This window comes from Equus caballus, chromosome 14 (assembly GCF_041296265.1).
Source record: "Equus caballus isolate H_3958 breed thoroughbred chromosome 14, TB-T2T, whole genome shotgun sequence".
In the NCBI taxonomy this organism is placed as follows: Eukaryota; Metazoa; Chordata; class Mammalia; order Perissodactyla; family Equidae; genus Equus; species Equus caballus.
Genome location: NC_091697.1, coordinates 74,955,693 through 74,973,022, shown reverse-complemented (window position 1 = coordinate 74,973,022; position 17,330 = coordinate 74,955,693). Strand labels below are relative to the sequence as shown.

General features: G+C 36.1%; 1 protein-coding gene across 22 annotated transcripts in view; it reads left to right on the top strand.

Annotated features, from left to right (window-relative positions):
* Nucleotides 1-17,330, top strand: part of APC (APC regulator of WNT signaling pathway) — a 116,597-nt gene that overhangs the window by 69,454 nt on the left and 29,813 nt on the right. For all 22 annotated transcript variants that reach the window (NM_001301314.1, XM_014730331.3, XM_014730330.3 and 19 more), the window contains 2 exons: nucleotides 2,659-2,742; nucleotides 10,109-10,213. In NM_001301314.1, the coding sequence (NP_001288243.1) occupies nucleotides 2,659-2,742; nucleotides 10,109-10,213 (189 nt within the window). The remainder of the gene's footprint in view (nucleotides 1-2,658; nucleotides 2,743-10,108; nucleotides 10,214-17,330) is intronic.

The following is a 17,330-nucleotide window of genomic DNA, read 5'->3' as shown; positions in this document are numbered from 1 at the left end:
CCTCGTTTATTTTTTGGATTTATTCCTAGATATCTTACAGTTTTTGTTGCTATTGTGAATGAGATTGTCTTTAATTACATTACTAAATTACATTTAAGTAATGTGTCCAGTAATCTTCCTGAACTCTTTTATTAGATGTCTCAGTAGTTTAAGATTTTCTTGAATTTTCCGTATAAACTGTCATATTGTTTGCAGATAATGACAGTTTTGTATATCTTTTCCAGTTCTTTTTTCCTCTTTGTGTAAGAACTCTGATACACCTTTGAATAAGATGCACTGATAACTAATCTTTGTCTTGTCTTGACTTTAAAGGGAATCCTTCTAAAATTTTACCATTAAATATTGTTTACTCAAGGTTTTGACAGATACCCTTTATCAAGTTAAGGAATTTACCTTCTATTCCTTATCTGTTGAGTGTTATCCTGAATCTGTATTGAACTGTATTACTTTTTTTTTTTTTTTTTTTGGTGAGGAAGATTGGCCCTGAGCTAACATCTGTACCAATCTTCCTCTACTTTATGTGGGACGCCACTGCAGAGTGGCTTGACAAGCGGTGCTAGTTTCATGCCTGGGATCTGAACTTGTGAACCCTGGGCCACTGAAGCAGAGCATGCAAATTTAACCACTACACCACTGGGCTGGCCCCCTATAATTTTTTTAAATCAGTCTTTCAAAAGTCATAAAAAACTTCATACTCCTGAACAATTAAGCATTCATTATTAAATATAATTTCATAAATATTGAAGATTGTCGTATAAAAAAAGAAAAGAAAAATACTACTGGCTTCTTCCTTTTTCATGTTGAGAAACAGAAGCACAAGGGTTGTCATGTCAGAAATCATCCACCTCAGTGGACATCAAGACATAGACTTGACTTCAGGATTTAGTGACTTATTGGCAATCCAGAAATATAGTGTCATGGAGAGGAATTTTAAGTATAATTTCCTATTTTTGTCCTCTAAATATTAAAATTTTATTTAGGACTTTATTGGTGGAGGGGAGCTAGTTATATAGGAAAAGGGGAAAACAATCAAATATTACAAAGCCAGTAATTATGTGTAGTTTTGTTGTTTCTGTAAAGCCAGCAAGTATTTACCATCTGATGTGGAAGTGATCACTCATCTTTGCAGTGTCTTTAGAAGGCTAACAAAGTACAGGCGTTTCTCCTTCAGTATGTTTTCATGATGTAAATTGGACATGGTAAGATTTGTTAAATTAGAGAGTATTATTTACCTTAAGTTCATTACCTTAAGATAGAGAATCAACATAATTTAGTGTTAGAAAGGAAGGAAAGAAAGAAGAGAGGGAAGAAGGAAGGAAGGATTTTGTGTGTGTGTGTGTGTGTGTGTGAACACAGTTTCTCTGAGCTTTTCGTTTGTTTATCATGGGTTTGGATAATAGGAGCAATAAGCATATTTACTATGGTAATAAGAAAATCATGATGACATTGTATTTAAGGAAAACTAGAATCAAAGGGTAAGTTTTGTATGTAAGTTTTATAACTATATATACTTAAAGCTATTTGTTACAGTACTTTTATTATTTATCTGTTGGGGTATACATGCCCAGAAATCTTTTATTGATGGGGTGCACAATCAAATAAAGTTTGGAGGTGACAGATTGAAACTAGACTTTTGGTGATGAACACAATGCAGTCTGTATAGAAGCCAAAATATGATGTACACCTGAAATTTACACAATGTTATAAACCAGTATGACCTCAATAAAAAAATTAGAATGTTTGGAAACGACTCCATTTAGTTTCATACAGTTTTTGATACATCAGTATTAGGATGTCAACTATAGAATTATTGCAGAAAATGATACAACACTGGCAGTACTTGTTTTTAAAACCTATGTATTTGATCTGTCATAAAGCTAATCAAAAATAATTTCAGTTTGCAAGGTTTTTATATATATGTGATTTGTTTTTCCCACTTCCACTAGTACTCATAAAAATTAAAGCAAAATCAAGCTTTTTCTAAAAACACTTTTCCCACATTATTTCAGTTCTGTGTTGTTTGATCTGTAGTTACTGCTTTGGGTTCACTTGATGGTCTCAGGATAGTAAGAAAGCCAAAGCTCCCCTATCACTGTGATCCTAATGTTGGGAATAAACAACATTTAACTGCAGTAGGCATTTGGGAAAGCTAAATCTGGAAGGCACTACTGACTTGTAAGAGAAATAACTTTGGGGAAGGTTAGTCCTACTGTTTAAACTCTGATGTTTACTAGAAAAAATCAGATGCTCTTTCCCATTATGGGAAGACCATGCTTTGTATAAATTCCTTACATTATATTGACATCTGGATTAATCTAAAAGATGAAATTCAGGTGCAATTTTCTCTTGAGATATTTTTTGAGAATAACTTTTAAATACCAATTTTTACACTACATGCATCATGCAATTTGATGTATGGCTTATATTTGTTTAATTTTCCTAAACAGATTTAGAGATCTATTGTATGAAGTTGTGTGTTAAAAAAATTGAACTGACTCCAGTATGTCATCAGTGTGTGAATATATATGTACATGCCTAACTTCTTATATAACAATGTTCAGCATAATCCTGAGCTGTTAAATGGTAGCCATAGTATGATTGTTTACACTAACATTTTTAATAAAAATAGGTCTAATTTGGCCACTTATTTTATTTTAGCGAAGAGTAACCAGAATTCAACAAATAGAGAAGGACATACTTCGTATACGACAGCTTTTGCAGTCCCAAGCAACAGAAGCAGAGGTTAGTAAATTGTCTTTATTGTTTGAAGGTATAAATATAGGTAGTTATTCTAAGAAAAGAAAATATGTATGTGGCATCATTGGAAAATAGATGTTCTTCTGGAGCATTGAGACACTTTATATAAGTTGGAATCAACTTGATGGCACTAACCCCAACAAAATTAAGCTATTTCCTTATATGTAATTCATAGTAAAAATTAATCATACACATTTATCTATGCTTACTCCACAAACCCTATTAAAATAACAGTAAAAGGATAAGATGAAAAAGACACAAAGACCAGGGGAGGTGACGCCAGTAAAATTGGGGGAGTTGGAAAGTAGATAAACAAATGCATTAGTCTAGCATATGGTGGAGAGTTGACCCTAAGGCAATATTAGGAAGTAGTGAAACAACCTGTCTTATACTGTGGAGTCCTAAAAGGTTACAGAGTTGATTTCACTAGGTACCTCTGGATGTGAGGATAAAAAAGGGGGCTAAAAGCAAGAGGATGATTGAAAATTTATAAAGAAGCAGGTGGGGCCTCCAAAACCTCCCTTCAACTCTGTGTAGCTGGGTGACTGCTCCTTTCCAATCCCAGCAAAAGATGAGATATTTATTCTAGAAAGGTAAAATAAAGGGTCTTTGGGCTGGGGATAAAGAGAAAGTTCTAACACCTTCTAGAGAAGGAGAGGAAAACAAATTTGACACAAAGAAACAGGAATACAAATGCCTTTACATATATAAACAGCAACAGTGGAATCTGGGAAGTAGAGTAGCAATTTCTTAAAATTTCTGAAAGAAAATTATTTCCAGCTGTGTTCCAACAGCAATTTTCTGACACCTAAGGGTGTCCTTCAATTCAATTCAATCCTGACACTAATTACCCAGTTAGTGTGGACCCCACATTTAAGCATAAAGTCATTCACAAAACTGCCCTCACTTCAGATGCCAGCTGCAAATTTTGGGTGTCCCCAAGCCCCCTGCACTCTGCCCAGCTTTTTATAAATTCCACCCCAAGTGGGTATATGACAGTACAATTCAATTCTGACACTACCTACCTAGAGTTAGCGTATACCCTATAGGTTAAGGTCAAAGTCTTTCATGAGACCGCCTACACTTCAGATGCCAAGCCATCCATACTTCTCCCCAGCTGGCTACAAATTTGGGGCTTCCCACAACCCCCTTATGTTCGATAATTCGCTAGAATGATTCAGAACTCACTGGAAGTACTACTACACTTAAAGTTTTATTATAAAGGGTGCAGATCAGAAATGGCCAAACGAGCAGACATATAGGGCAAGATCTGGGCAAAGTGAGCAGTGGAGGATGCAGAGCTTCCATGCTCTGTTCTCATGGGATCTGGACACATCACTCTTCCAGCACATCAGTGTGTTCACCAACCGGGAAGCTCCACTAAGCTTTGGTGTCCTAAGTTTTTATTGGGGTTTCATTATGTAGGCATGCTAGATTAAATAAGTGACTATGTGATTGAGCTCAATTTCCAGCCCCCTCCCTGGAGGTCAGCCTGGCCCAAAGTTCCAACCCTCTAGTCACGTGGTCATTCTAGTGACCAGCATCCATCCTGAAACTATCTAGGGGCCCTCCTTGAGTCACCTCATTTGCATAACAAACTCAAGAAATTCCAAGAGTTTTTGAAGTCCTGTGCCAGGAACAAAGGGACAAAGAACAGGTGTATTTTTTTATTTTACGACACCAGCCTATAAACTTACCTCTAGTCAAACTGCCTATTAAATTTGGGAGTAGAATACATTTTCAGATAGGCAAAATCTCTAAAATACGTATTTCTCACGTACCATTTTCTGGCAGCTTTTAGAGGATATACTTAAACAAACTGAAGATCTAGGATCCAGGATGTAGGGAATAGTACAAGAGAAAGACTCCCGAGAATGAAGATGAGAAGGGAGATTCTGAGACAAATGATAAAGTGGCCAGTCCATATTGGAACCATTGAGAAGATTTCAGGAGAAATGAGTCTAAGAAGATGAAATCAGTAGAATGAAGATTTGAGATCCAGGACATGGGGAATATAGTACAAGAGAAAGAGATCAAAGACTCCCCTGCCTGTATTTCCAAATTTTACCAACTTTCTGGCTTCTGGAAATTCCTTAAAAATTGTCATTTGTTAATAGCAGTCCTCATTTTCCAGCATGGTTATAAGTTTATTGCAGGTTGGGGGCTTGTTTTTTTTATTCAGAACTTTTTATCCATATCATTGGATTTGGAGTCAACTGTCTACCATTGTGATCCACTCTCTTCTTGCCTCTTTTTGTTATGAAATGGTTTTTTTCAGTCATGCCTAAAATGGTTACATTTAGTCAGATAATTCAGTGAATGTACACTGAAGGAAGTTGCCGTGTCGCTTTTTTTTTTTAAGATTGGCACCTGAGCTAACATCTCTTGCCAATCTTTTTTTTCTTCTTCTTCTCCCCAAAGCCCCCCAGTACATAGTTGTATATTCTAGTTGTAGGTCCTCCTGGTTGTGCTATGTGGGATGCCACCTCAGCATGGTCTGACCAGTGGTACCATGTACGCACCCAGGATCCGAACCAGTGAAATCCTGGGACACCGAAGTGGAGCATGCGAACTTAACCACTCGACCACAGGACCAGCCCCCATGTCACATTTAGGAAAGAACCAAAACCTTTTTTTAAAAATTTTACTATTTAAAGTCTCTTTATTCCGTATTGTCATTCTTCTAATATAGATCAGAGGGAGAAGCTAGAAAATGGAGAAAATCGGGGATTGGACACTCATAAATTAGTTCCTATGGAGCATAGAGAAGAAAAGGAAAGATTTCTGCCAAATAATTTCTCCACCGTGAAGCATATTGCTCATAGCACTTTGTCCTCCTTGCTAACAACTCTGGTTTAGAGTCTAGACGCTGGAGATAATTCAAATGATATAATTATTGTAAATGATTCAAATCTCAAAAGTTACAAAAGGAGAAGTGAGGCAACCAGTGCTACCATTTTCTTGTGTATCCTTTCAGACAGGCTATTTATTGACAAGCAAATACATTTGGGGGGATCAAAGCAATGGGAACTGTGAGGAAAGTTGCAGAATGGTTTTAAAATCTCTAAAATCCTGTGCACAGTACTTTTACAGCTCATTAATATGGACACAACGCCCCTCCCAAATGAGATAACTCAATTTAAAAATGGGCAAAAGATTTGAATAGACATTTCACCAGAAAAGAAATAGGAATGGCTAATAAGCACATGAAAATATGCTCAACACCATTAGTTATTAGGGAAATGCAAATCAAAAGCACAGTGATTTACCACTTCACCCCCAATAGGATGGCTGTAATCATAAAGACGGTAATAAGCATTGGCAAGGGTGTGGATAAATAGATGTTGTCATTTATTGCTGGTGGGAATGTAAAATGGTACAGCCACTTGGAAAACAGTTTGGCAGTTCCTCAAAATATTAAACATAGAGTTACCATGTGACCCAGCAATTCCACTTCTAGGTATCAATCCAAGAGAAATGAAAACATGTCCACACAAAGACTTTAACTTGAATATTTATAGCAGTATTATTCATAATAGCCCAAAAGTAGAAACAATCTAAATGTATATTAACTGGTGAATGAATAAACAAAATGTAGTATATCCTTACAATGAAATACTGTTCAGCAATAAAAAGGAACAAATTGATCATACATACTGTAACATGGATGAACCTCAAAAACATTATGCTAAGCAAAAGAAGCCAGACATGTAAGTCTACATATTCCATTTATAAGAAATGTCCAGAAAAGGCAAATTTAGAGAGAGAAAGTAGATTAGTAGTTGCCTGAGGCTGTGGATAGGAATGAGGATTAACTGTAAATATGCTCAAAGGATCTTATTAGAATGATGAAAATGTTCTGAATCTGGGTTATGGTGATGCTCGGTAAATGTACTAAAAATGATTGAATTGTACACTTTAAGTGAATGGGTGAATTTTGTGGTATGCAGATACCTCAACAAATTGCTTTATGTTAATTTTTTCAGTTCTAGGGTAGAAAACTTTGGGGAAGTTGTCCAGCAATGATGGAAATGAGGAAACTAGCTAGGATTATTCTTTCATAGCAATCAGTGACAGCCTCTTTGCCTTCAATGTTAGCAGTAGTTTTGCACAGTGATCAAAGAGTACAGGCAGGCCTGTAGCCTAGGATCAAGGAAAGAATAAGGGGAAGTAAACAGGGGAAAAGGAACGAGGAAAGAAAATAAAGACAGTAAGTGTTAAATATTAGTTTGGGCTCTGGAGTCAGACTACCTGGGTTGTGATCCCAGCTCTGGCTCTGCCATTTACTAGTTATGTGACATAGGCCAGATACATACCTTCTCTGTGCCTCAGTTTCTTCATCTGTAAAATGGGCATAATAATGGTACCTACCTCATAGAGTTGGTATGAGGATTAAATAAATCAGTAGATGCCAAGTGATTAGTGCTTAGTAAACATTAGATTTTTTTTTTAACTTTATCATAGTCTTCACCATCACCATCATCCAATGGGTCTGGCTGTCCTGCAAGCCTACTGTGTTTCTCTGGATCCCCCCATACTGCCTCTATTGGAAAGAAATATTTCAACCCTTTGCTTACCTCCCTCACTCTAATAATTCCACCTCTTTCTTCATGGAGAAAATGGTAGTTATCATAGGAGCTACCTCTCCTCCCTACCGGGAAGCATTCTACCTTTCTTCCTGTGCTGTGGATTTTCACTTCCTCCCTTCTCAGGAACATTTTACTCTTGTCTTTTTTTTCTCACATAGTTATCTTCTTCCTCTTCTGTGGCACTTTTCCATTAGCGTTTAAACACACTTAAGTCTTATCTTTAAAAATATAATGTGAACCTTCCTCAATCCCACCTCTCTCTGCAGCTATCTTTCTTTATCTGTCCCCTTCCCTCCCTCACTGTCTTTTCCCAATCCCCACTCCAAAGTGCTTCTAGACTCCAAGTCTGCATTTCCTCCCCACCATTCACTCTTAACACATGCCTATCTAAATGTACTGCCACAGTCTCACTGAAATGGATCCTCAGTGACTTTCATGTTCTTAATTAAATTGACATTTTCAGTCTTCATCTGCACATTTTCCACATTATTCAACATTTCCTGTTGCCTGAAATAGTCTTCTCTTGGCATCTATGACAATGCTTTTTTGGTTTCTTCCCACCTCTTTGGACTTTATAGGTTCACGTTCGTTTATCTGGACATTAATTGTAGGCATTCCTTAAGGCTTATTTCTCTTTTCTCTGTAATGTGTCTCTCTAAGACCATCTCATATGCTTAGGGGTTCACATACCATCTATATACTATTGGCTCTCAAATTCGTTTTTCTAGCCCTGAGCTCCAGACTCCTAAATCTGCATGCCTACTCTGCATCTCCACTTAGACTGAAAGGCACTTTAAATCCAATATATCCAAAACATAATTAATGATCTCCTCCTAAGCCCTCCTTATTATACCTTCTCTTCTAAAAAACCCTTGTCCTCCTTTAGTATTACCTGTCTCTGTGAATGACACCACCATTATTCAATTGTGTGAGCTAAGGAACATGAGAGTAATTCTTGACACCAGATCTTTCTCTACTCACCATATCCAGTCTGTCATCAAGTCCTTCAGATTTACCTCTGTCTCCACTTCTTTTATCTTCATTACTGCTTCCTTAGTGCAAAGTACCATCATCTCACACTTAGACTAATACATTAGCCTCCAAACCGTTCTCCTCTATCTTTCCTACCTACTTAGACTATTTAAAATTTGACTTTAAAAAATCAATTTACATGCAACTTCTCCCATTAACATACTAAGTATTAGTTATATAGGGGCAAGAATGCCATCTGAGAATCACACTAAAATTCAACAAAATCAGTAAGATTTTTTTACCATCTTTTTGTTCTACTCTCCATGCCATGATTCTTTGATATACTGGAACAAGTCCTGCTCCCTACCACCCCAGGTCCTTTGCATATGATCTTCTGTTTACATAAAACCTTCTTCCTCTACCCTTTTCCCTTTTCCTAGAACTCCTATTTATTCTTCAGATCTCAGTTCAAACAGCACTTGTAAGAGAGCCCTCCCCAAACTGCCAGATCATATGACATCCCTCTGTTATGTATTTTTATAGCACCTTGTACCCTTCTTTCAGAGCCCTTGTCAAAGTTTTAACTTTATTGTTATTTCTCATTATTTGATAGTATCCCTGACTAGATGGTAAGCTCCAAGAAAGCATAGAACAATGTCTGACTTTGCTAGCACTGTATTCCCCAGCACCTAGTACAAGGAACTAACATAGCAGATGCTTAGTAATTACTTTTATGTTGACATCTTCAATAATGTTAATGTCAAATCTTTGTGGTTTTAATGATCTTTGATTCATTTTGTCTCTAAATTGATTTTGTATGTCTCTGCTTTTGTTGATTTTGTTGAATTTTATAGTGTGATTTTCAGATGGTACTGTTTTTTTCTCTATTTCTGAATTATTGAGGCTACCCCAGTTTTGCCTACATATAACTTATACAAGTTTATTGATGGAAATGCTGCATGTAAATTAATTTTTAAGTCACATTTTAAATGCTCTAGGAAAGCTTGATATTTAAAGAGGTTTCAGTGGAAGCCATTTGGGAAGATAGTTATCCACTATTCCAAATTTTTAAAAATATATGTTTTAGAATATCATTTTCCTAGAGCAGTCATGTTTGTAATTGTTTCTATAAAAGATAATGGAAAATTATTTTATTTCGTTGATTCTACAGTGGTATTTTTACAAAGAGACTGCTTTGTACTGGATATAATCTGTCTTGAAATGACTGCTTTTGCTGGATGCAATCTGTCATTTTCATTTCGTATAACAGATGGTGGTTACATTAGAAAAGGTTTTTGGTTTTATTCGTGTCAGAATCTAAGAGCTTATCTATTGGTTTCATATGAATTTTATTGGCAGAAGATGTATATATATTCTGTGTATAAATATACTTACACAGAAGGTATTTGTAATAGTTTAACTATTATATTTGCAGCTCCATTAAATGCCAGAACTGTGTGACCTTGCAGAAAAGACAGTTATTTGTTCTCGTTGGGTTATATTCCTGATAGTGATGTGAGCACAGCTGGTGGAGGATGGTTGTTCTGTGAGTCTTAGAAAATCCTTTGTCTTATGCAGCTCTGATGCTCACGGGATGCTTCACTTTCCTCTTACCGAAATAGTCGACTGCCAACCATGCTGGAGGTTATGAGTATGAAGTACTCTTCTGTGCCTTTGTAAACCTGTATAATTGATGCATTCAGAGCTTTAAAATAAGAAAGGGAAAAACCTGTGGGCTAAGAAAACATACACTGTTTTTATATGTAATGATGTTAACTCCATATTAACAGAGGTCATCTCAGAGCAAGCATGAAGCCGGCTCACATGAAGCTGAGCGGCAGAATGAAGGTCAAGGAGTGGCAGAAATCAACATGGCAACTTCTGGTAGTGGTCAGGTAAATAAATTATTTTATTGGTTTTTTTTTAAATTAACTATTTAAATATTTAAAAATAAATATAGAATGAGATGGTTCACCAAATGATCTATAAATATAATCTATTTCCTTGGTCCTGAATGGATATCTCCAGAAGAATTTGGTACCAAAATGCTATCGTTTTCTTTATTACATCTAACAATAATGCTTTCAGAGTTTCTAAGTATATTTTATAGCTCTAAATTGTGTGTTTCTTGTTTTAGTTTAAAATGATTAGTGTGAGTAGAGTTTTTTTTGAAAAATAAATGCTAAGCTGCATTTTGGTTATATATGTGATTTGACCTAGTTATTATTGCTTGCATGGAATAGGTTTGCTCTTTCTCGAAGGCATTCTTTGCAAAGACATTTTTATGTTTTTAAAAATGATTATAAGGACTTCGTTATTGTTCTTGTTTTCTGTTGTACTTCAAGATTACATAAATCTAAAAATCCAAATCTTATCATTGAAAAGGATGATTCTAATGCCCATAGAAAATAAAGAGACATAGCCTCATTATGTTTAACTATTATCATATCATTTTTAGCAAAATTTTGGAAGTCAACTTGATTTTTTTTTAAATGTAGAACTGTTACTATGCTGCCATCAGTTTTCTGTTAGTTTTAATGGAATGAGTCCTAATATGACAGAATTTTTCTTTGGGATGTTCTGTATTCTTCACATTTTTTCAATGAATATTTTTATGTTATGAAGTAATGATTTTTTAAAAAAGAATTTCACTAAGTTAGTTTTAAGGTAATTTTCCTTCTGTTGATATAAAATATTTCTTTACTGTCTGTAGGTTACTTCTGATGATATTATTTATAAGAAAGAGCATGCTTCTATTAGTTCATTAAAATTTAAAGCTTAAAATGTCTCATACTTTATTTAAATTTATCATACTGAGTTAAAACAGATGCTTCGTTTTGGTATTACTAGTTAGCATTGTACTGAGGAAAACTCAAGTTATAGATGGTCAATTAGGGTAAAAGAAATTATATTTAAATAGCACATTTAAGTTATTTCTTTACTGTTTAGGGAATGTTTTTGTTGTTTAGGGAATTATTTGGGAAGTTTATGTGTTCCTACACATACGTAGAACGAAGAAAAGTTTTGTCTTCTTGACAGAAAAAAAATTATTTGCTTAGAATTAAATTCAGTATTAGTGCTTTGGATCATATTCCAATTATTATGTACTTTAAAGCCTTACTTATCCAATAAGCTGGCTGCCCGTTTAAAAAATAATAATTGAATCCTTATCACACTTCATACATCAGAATTAATTCTAAGCAGATTAGATTTAATGTCAAAAATGAAAACCATTAAAAATATAAAAGGATTAGAAGAAAATGTGAGTAGAATTTTTATAATAACTAGGTGAGTGGGAAACCATAAAAGAAAGGATCAATGGGTTTCACATAAAATGTAGAACGTCAGTATGCCATAAAACCGTAGCAAGGTTACAGGACAAACAAAAAGCAAGCTGACATTATTTGTAAATATTTATGACAAGGAAAAAGTTAAAATTCAAAATACATTGAGTATTTACAAATCAGCTATTTAAATACTGTTAAAACACGAGCAAAAGACGTGAACAGGAATTAAAAAGAGAAATGAAAGTGACTTGTAAACGTGTGGAAAGATGATCAATTTTATTAGTAATGATGTATAAAATATATAAACTACAACCAAAATGAGATTTTTTTGGAGGCCATTGGGTTGGCAAAGATCAATAACACTCAGTATTGGTAATAGTAAGTTAACAGGCATTCTCATATATTGCATTTAGTTGTGTGAAATGGAACAACCTTTCTGAAGAGCAATTTTGTCATATTGTATCTAAATTTATAATGTACTTGGTCTGTGGCTCATCATTACAACATCTAAGATTTTATGAGTGCTCAGACATGTTTGAAGAGATTCCTCGTTGTATTACCTATAATAGTAAATATTAGAAATAACTTGAATGTACCTTAATCAATAAGTAACTGGTTAAATTATCTGTCAGTCAACTATAGATAAATGGTTAGATGACACTAGAGTCAGCAGACCTGGTATTAAATCCTACTTCCCCACTAACTAGCTGAGAGACTAACGTTGGACAAGTAACAAGGTCACAAACTGAGCTTTAGTGTTTCCTCTTTAGTAAAATAAGATGATACAGTTGTGAGAATTAAATGCATTGTGCACTTGACATAGACCCTGGCATATAGTAGATACTCATTAAAGGTAACAGCTATTGTTGTTGTTATTAGTAACTGTTAATAATTATTTTTAAATGAATAAATATTATGTGCCATTTATTGTATTGGACCCTGGAGCGAGAGAATTGAAGAGGACAGACAGATTCTGGCCTCATGGAACCTACATGGTATATCCATGCAAATGATAAATTATATTTCTGTTTATATAAAGCTCTAACTTTTGTTTTAGCCTTTAGCCTTGCCTTTTCTAGTAAATTCTTCGTATTTTGAGTGATCCTTCCAAAACACAAATAGAATCATATCACTTTTTTGTGTAAACGTTTAAGTGGCTCCCCACTGCCCACGGACTAGAATCTAGGTTCTTTATGTTGCCTGCTCTTCCAGCAGTATCTCTGTTTGCCCCCACTTCTCACCACTCCCTCACCTTCAGCTTCTTCAGGTCTTAGAGTATGTCCAGGCCTTCCATGTGATGTTCCCTTTGCCTGGAACTCTCTTCTGCTTCACTTGACTTGTATGTGTTTTACTCCTCCTGCCCCTCAGTTTAAGTGGCACTTCTTCCAGTTGACACTAATTGAAACTGAAAATCTATCTCTTTGACCTTCTGAGGATCACAGTCTCATGATCCACCAAAGCTCCTACCCTGGGCACTTATTTCTACCACCATATGGAAGTTCACTGTACCCCCTCTTTCACTTTCCTGCCTACATCCACTGTCAGAATGATCTTTACAATGAGTAAATCGCCTCCTTTGTAAAACCCTTTATTGGCTTCCCTTGGTTCTTAGAATAAAATAATCCTTTATTATGACCTGTAAAATCTGGCTCCCACCTAACTTGTCTGTTTATGTCACACTTTGCTCTCACCACTTGAGCCTCACTAGCCTTTCAGTACCTCATATTTACTGGGCTTCCTCCTTCTGCAGCGTGTGCACAGTCTGTGCCTGTTCCATGTAGTGCTCTTCTCATCCCACTTCACTCAGTTAAGATCAGTTCATGTCTGAACTAAAGCATGACTTTCTCAGGAGGCTTGAATAGTTCAAATGCCACTGTTCAAGGCTGTCCTATTGTGTTCCTCTCCTTTGTAGACTACCACGTTTGCAGTTTTACATTTGTTTGTGGGATTATTTGATTAATGTCTCTTTCCCCAACCAGACTGTAAGCTCCAGAAGGGCAAGGATTCTGCCTAGTTTTGTTCATTTTCAAGCCCCACAGTCCCTGATAAATAGTAGATAACAATAAATATGTGTTGGTTGGAAGGAAGGACTGACATCCCTTCTAGAAATAGCTTCTTGATCTGTGATTAATCTCCCCTGGAAGTTAAATGGAAAGAGCACGCTGAAAGTAAACTATACAGGTTAGATCCCTGCTTGCTTAGTCCATAACTGTGTATATGATTCATTTATGAGTTAGTTCTCAGCTTTTCTATTTAAAGTTTAGAACCAAATCTCTAATGATAGCCAGTAAGTAATGATGAGGTTCAAGTAAAAGTGGGAAAAGATGAAATTGTAAGAGAACCTTTCTGCTGCTAGTGTTTTAAAACTTTTTATTATGGAAAATTTCAGACATATACAGAGGCGACAGAATAATATAGTCATCCACATGTACCCCATACACTTTGCCCTCCTATTTTATTTCTGAAGAAGATCCTACGCTTCATCATAATTTCTTCCATAAATATTTCACTGTGTGTTTCCAAAAGATAAGAACGCTTTTTTAAAATATGTAACTGTAGTGCCATTATTACGCTTGCAAAGAAACTAAAAGTAGTTCCTTAATAGCATCAGATAGCCAGTCAGTATTCAAATTTTTGTTTGTTCCATAAGTGTCATAATTTTCCAGATAAGCTTCGTGCATTGAGATTGGTTAATGTGTCTCTGAAGTCTCTTGTAATCTGTAGGTTCCCTCTTTGTCTCTTTTGTTTTCTTGCTATTTATTTGTTGAGGAACAAAAGTTATTTGCTTTATAGAGTTTTCCGTAGCCTGGATTTTGCTGATAACATGTCCATGTTGTTATGTGACAAGTCCTTGTATGTTTTGGATTTCCTATAAATTGGTAGTTGGATCTAGACATGTGGTCAGATTTGGGTTCAATTCTCTCTATTTTTTTTTTTTGGAAAGACTTTTTGATAGGTGGCATTGTGGTCTTCCATCAGAAAGATACACATTATATCTAGTTGTCTCTCTTTTTGTGATATTAACACCCATTGATACTTGGTGCCTAGCTCCATTAATTCATTAGGGGTTACAAAATTAACTGGAATACTTCTGTAAAGAGAAACTTCTCCTTATCTACTGTTGGATTACTCCCAAGTACAGTTTGTATGGAAAAAAAAAACGGGAAGTGCTTGCTTCTTTCCCTCTTATGCCAGGTTTCACAGTGACTTGGAGACTGCTACTACTTTTGTAGCAGAACTCTTTCTAAAATGAGCAAGCAGGAAGATAGAAGAGGGGTTCTCACCCAGCAGCTGTAGTTGAAATTGGCTAGCCCAACTCTGCTAAGTATAATTGTCAGTTATAGTCCTTCTAGGCCCCCCCAGCAAACATTTGAGTGCCTATGATGGCAACCGATATGTAAGGATGAGAAAGGGGAAAGCAGAAAATAAAGAAATGCTTAATTCTAATAGTGAAAAGGAATTGTACTTATTTGGAGGGATCCCCTCCAGTCATTCTTCTTATCCCCACCTCTCTACTCCCCAGCCCATTTTTCACTCTGCTGTTAACCTTTTCCTTGACCCCTTTCCCCTGAAAGATAATATAAAACTCATTTATCAATGTTCAGCATCTGTTAACTGAGCATCTGCATTATGCAAGTCCGTTCACAACCCTAGGATATGGTAGTGGCCAGGTAGATGGTACCTTATCCTCAAGAAACTTAGAATCTAGAAGAAAAACAGATGAACAGTTTCCACAAAGTGTAGTAATTACTATGAGAGGGCAAGTTCACAGTGCTACAGGAACGTGTATTAGAAGCACATAACCTAGTTTTGAGGTGAAGTTGGTCCTAGAGAAAGTTGCAAATCACCTTATTCTGACTCCTTAAAAATAATTGGGTAAATTAGGTGCAGTAAGCTAGGTGAAAAATGATGGTGCCTGGGGGTTAGGGAAGAATTAATAAATTTGAGAGAGTCATTTAGCCAACAGATATCTGAGTATCTGAGGATATTTAGGAAATAGAATCCATAGGTTTTAGTGTTGGGTGTGAAAATTGAGGGAGAAGAAAAGGTCAAGAATGCCTTTTTTTTTTTTTTTTTTTTTTTTGTCTTAGGCAGCTAGAAGGATGGTGATGCAATTCAGTGATAGCAGCAGATGATGAGCAGGTTGGCAGAGGAAAGTAATCTAGTTTTGAAAGTGTTAAGTTGAAAGATACTAATTAAGTCTGAGAAATTGAATTAGAAATGTTGGCTAGGCTATTAGATATTTGGGTTTGGAACTGAGATGAAGGATGAAGAATGTGATAATTAAAGATTTGGAAGATTTTTACATCCTCTGTGAGTATAGGGTTAGAAGATGAAGATCAGGGCTAAAATCCCAAAGCAAGGGAATAGTATTGCTCAAAAAAAGAAGAAACAGTTAACAGTATGCACCATTGACCATGAGGATTGAAAAATCTCCATTGGGTTTCACAAAAAACAAGAATTTCAGGGACTGGCCCTGTGGTGTAGTGGTTAAGTTCACATGCACTGGGGTTCGCCGGTTTGGATCCTGGGCACAGACCTACGCACCACTTATCAAGCCATGCAGGGGCAGGCGTCCCACATATAAAGTAGAGGAAGATGGGCACAAATGTTAGCTTGGGCCAATCTTCCTCAGCAAAAAGAGGAAGATTGGCAGCGGATGTTAGCTCAGGGCTAGTCTTCCTCAAAAATAAAAAAGTTCAGTGCTGATCTTGGCAAAAGCAATTTCATTGGCTTTCTTCCCTACCATATGATATTGAAGTGAGTTGAGGTTTAAATGGAAGGTTAAAAAGTAAAAGAAAGCAATTTTAGCTAACTCGGAAAGTCTGGGTTCATTGAACTGCCCAAGAGAGAAAAGGCCATTAACTGATGCAGAGTACCAGATTTGAGAGAAAATTTGGAGATTGTTTCTGTTTTTTAAAATAGACATGAGCATGTTTGAATGATGATGAGAAAGACCCAGGAAAGAAAAAGGTTGAAGATCCAAAAGAACAAAGAGAAATGGGAAGGGAAAAGATCCAGAGCCTTCATGAAGGGATGGGCCCTAGTTGGGAGAAAGGGTGCCTCTGATGCAACAGCAGAAGATGGGGATGGATACGGAGGCAAGTAATTTTGTCAATTGGGTAGGAAGAAGTTGAGGGAGTTTTTTCTGGTGGTTTCTATTTGTCTGTAAATTAGAAGGTAAAATCATTTGTGGTAAAGGAAGGAAAAGAGCCACAGTTTTGTACAAAACAAGCCATGCTTAAAATAGCCACTGTGAGGAAAGAGAGCTGACTAGGGAAATGCAAGGATTGTGGGAGCAGTACTAAGAGCACAGATGTATTGGTGACCATAAAACTTATATGGGCAGCATCCTGTAGAGTTGTGTGATTTTCTCATATGCTCAAGTTTATCAAATACTGCTCAGCAGTTCATATCAGAGTGTAGAGAAAACAGACAGTTGGATTCATGTACAATTGCAGTGTTTCCAGATAGGTGGGATAGAATAACCATGGGGCAAAGCTACTTAAAACTAGCAAGAGAATTATGGAACTGATAGACCACAAGAAATCCAAGTTAGAGTACGTAGAGAGATCCATGCACTGAATATTCCAGTCATTTCAAAGAAACATTCTTGGGGAAGGTTAAAGGAGATTGCTAGAATAATGGGCTGTCAGAGTTACAACAGGATAACTAAATGCATTATTCAGAGATGGTGCATTTTGGAGTAATGGGAAGTGGTCCA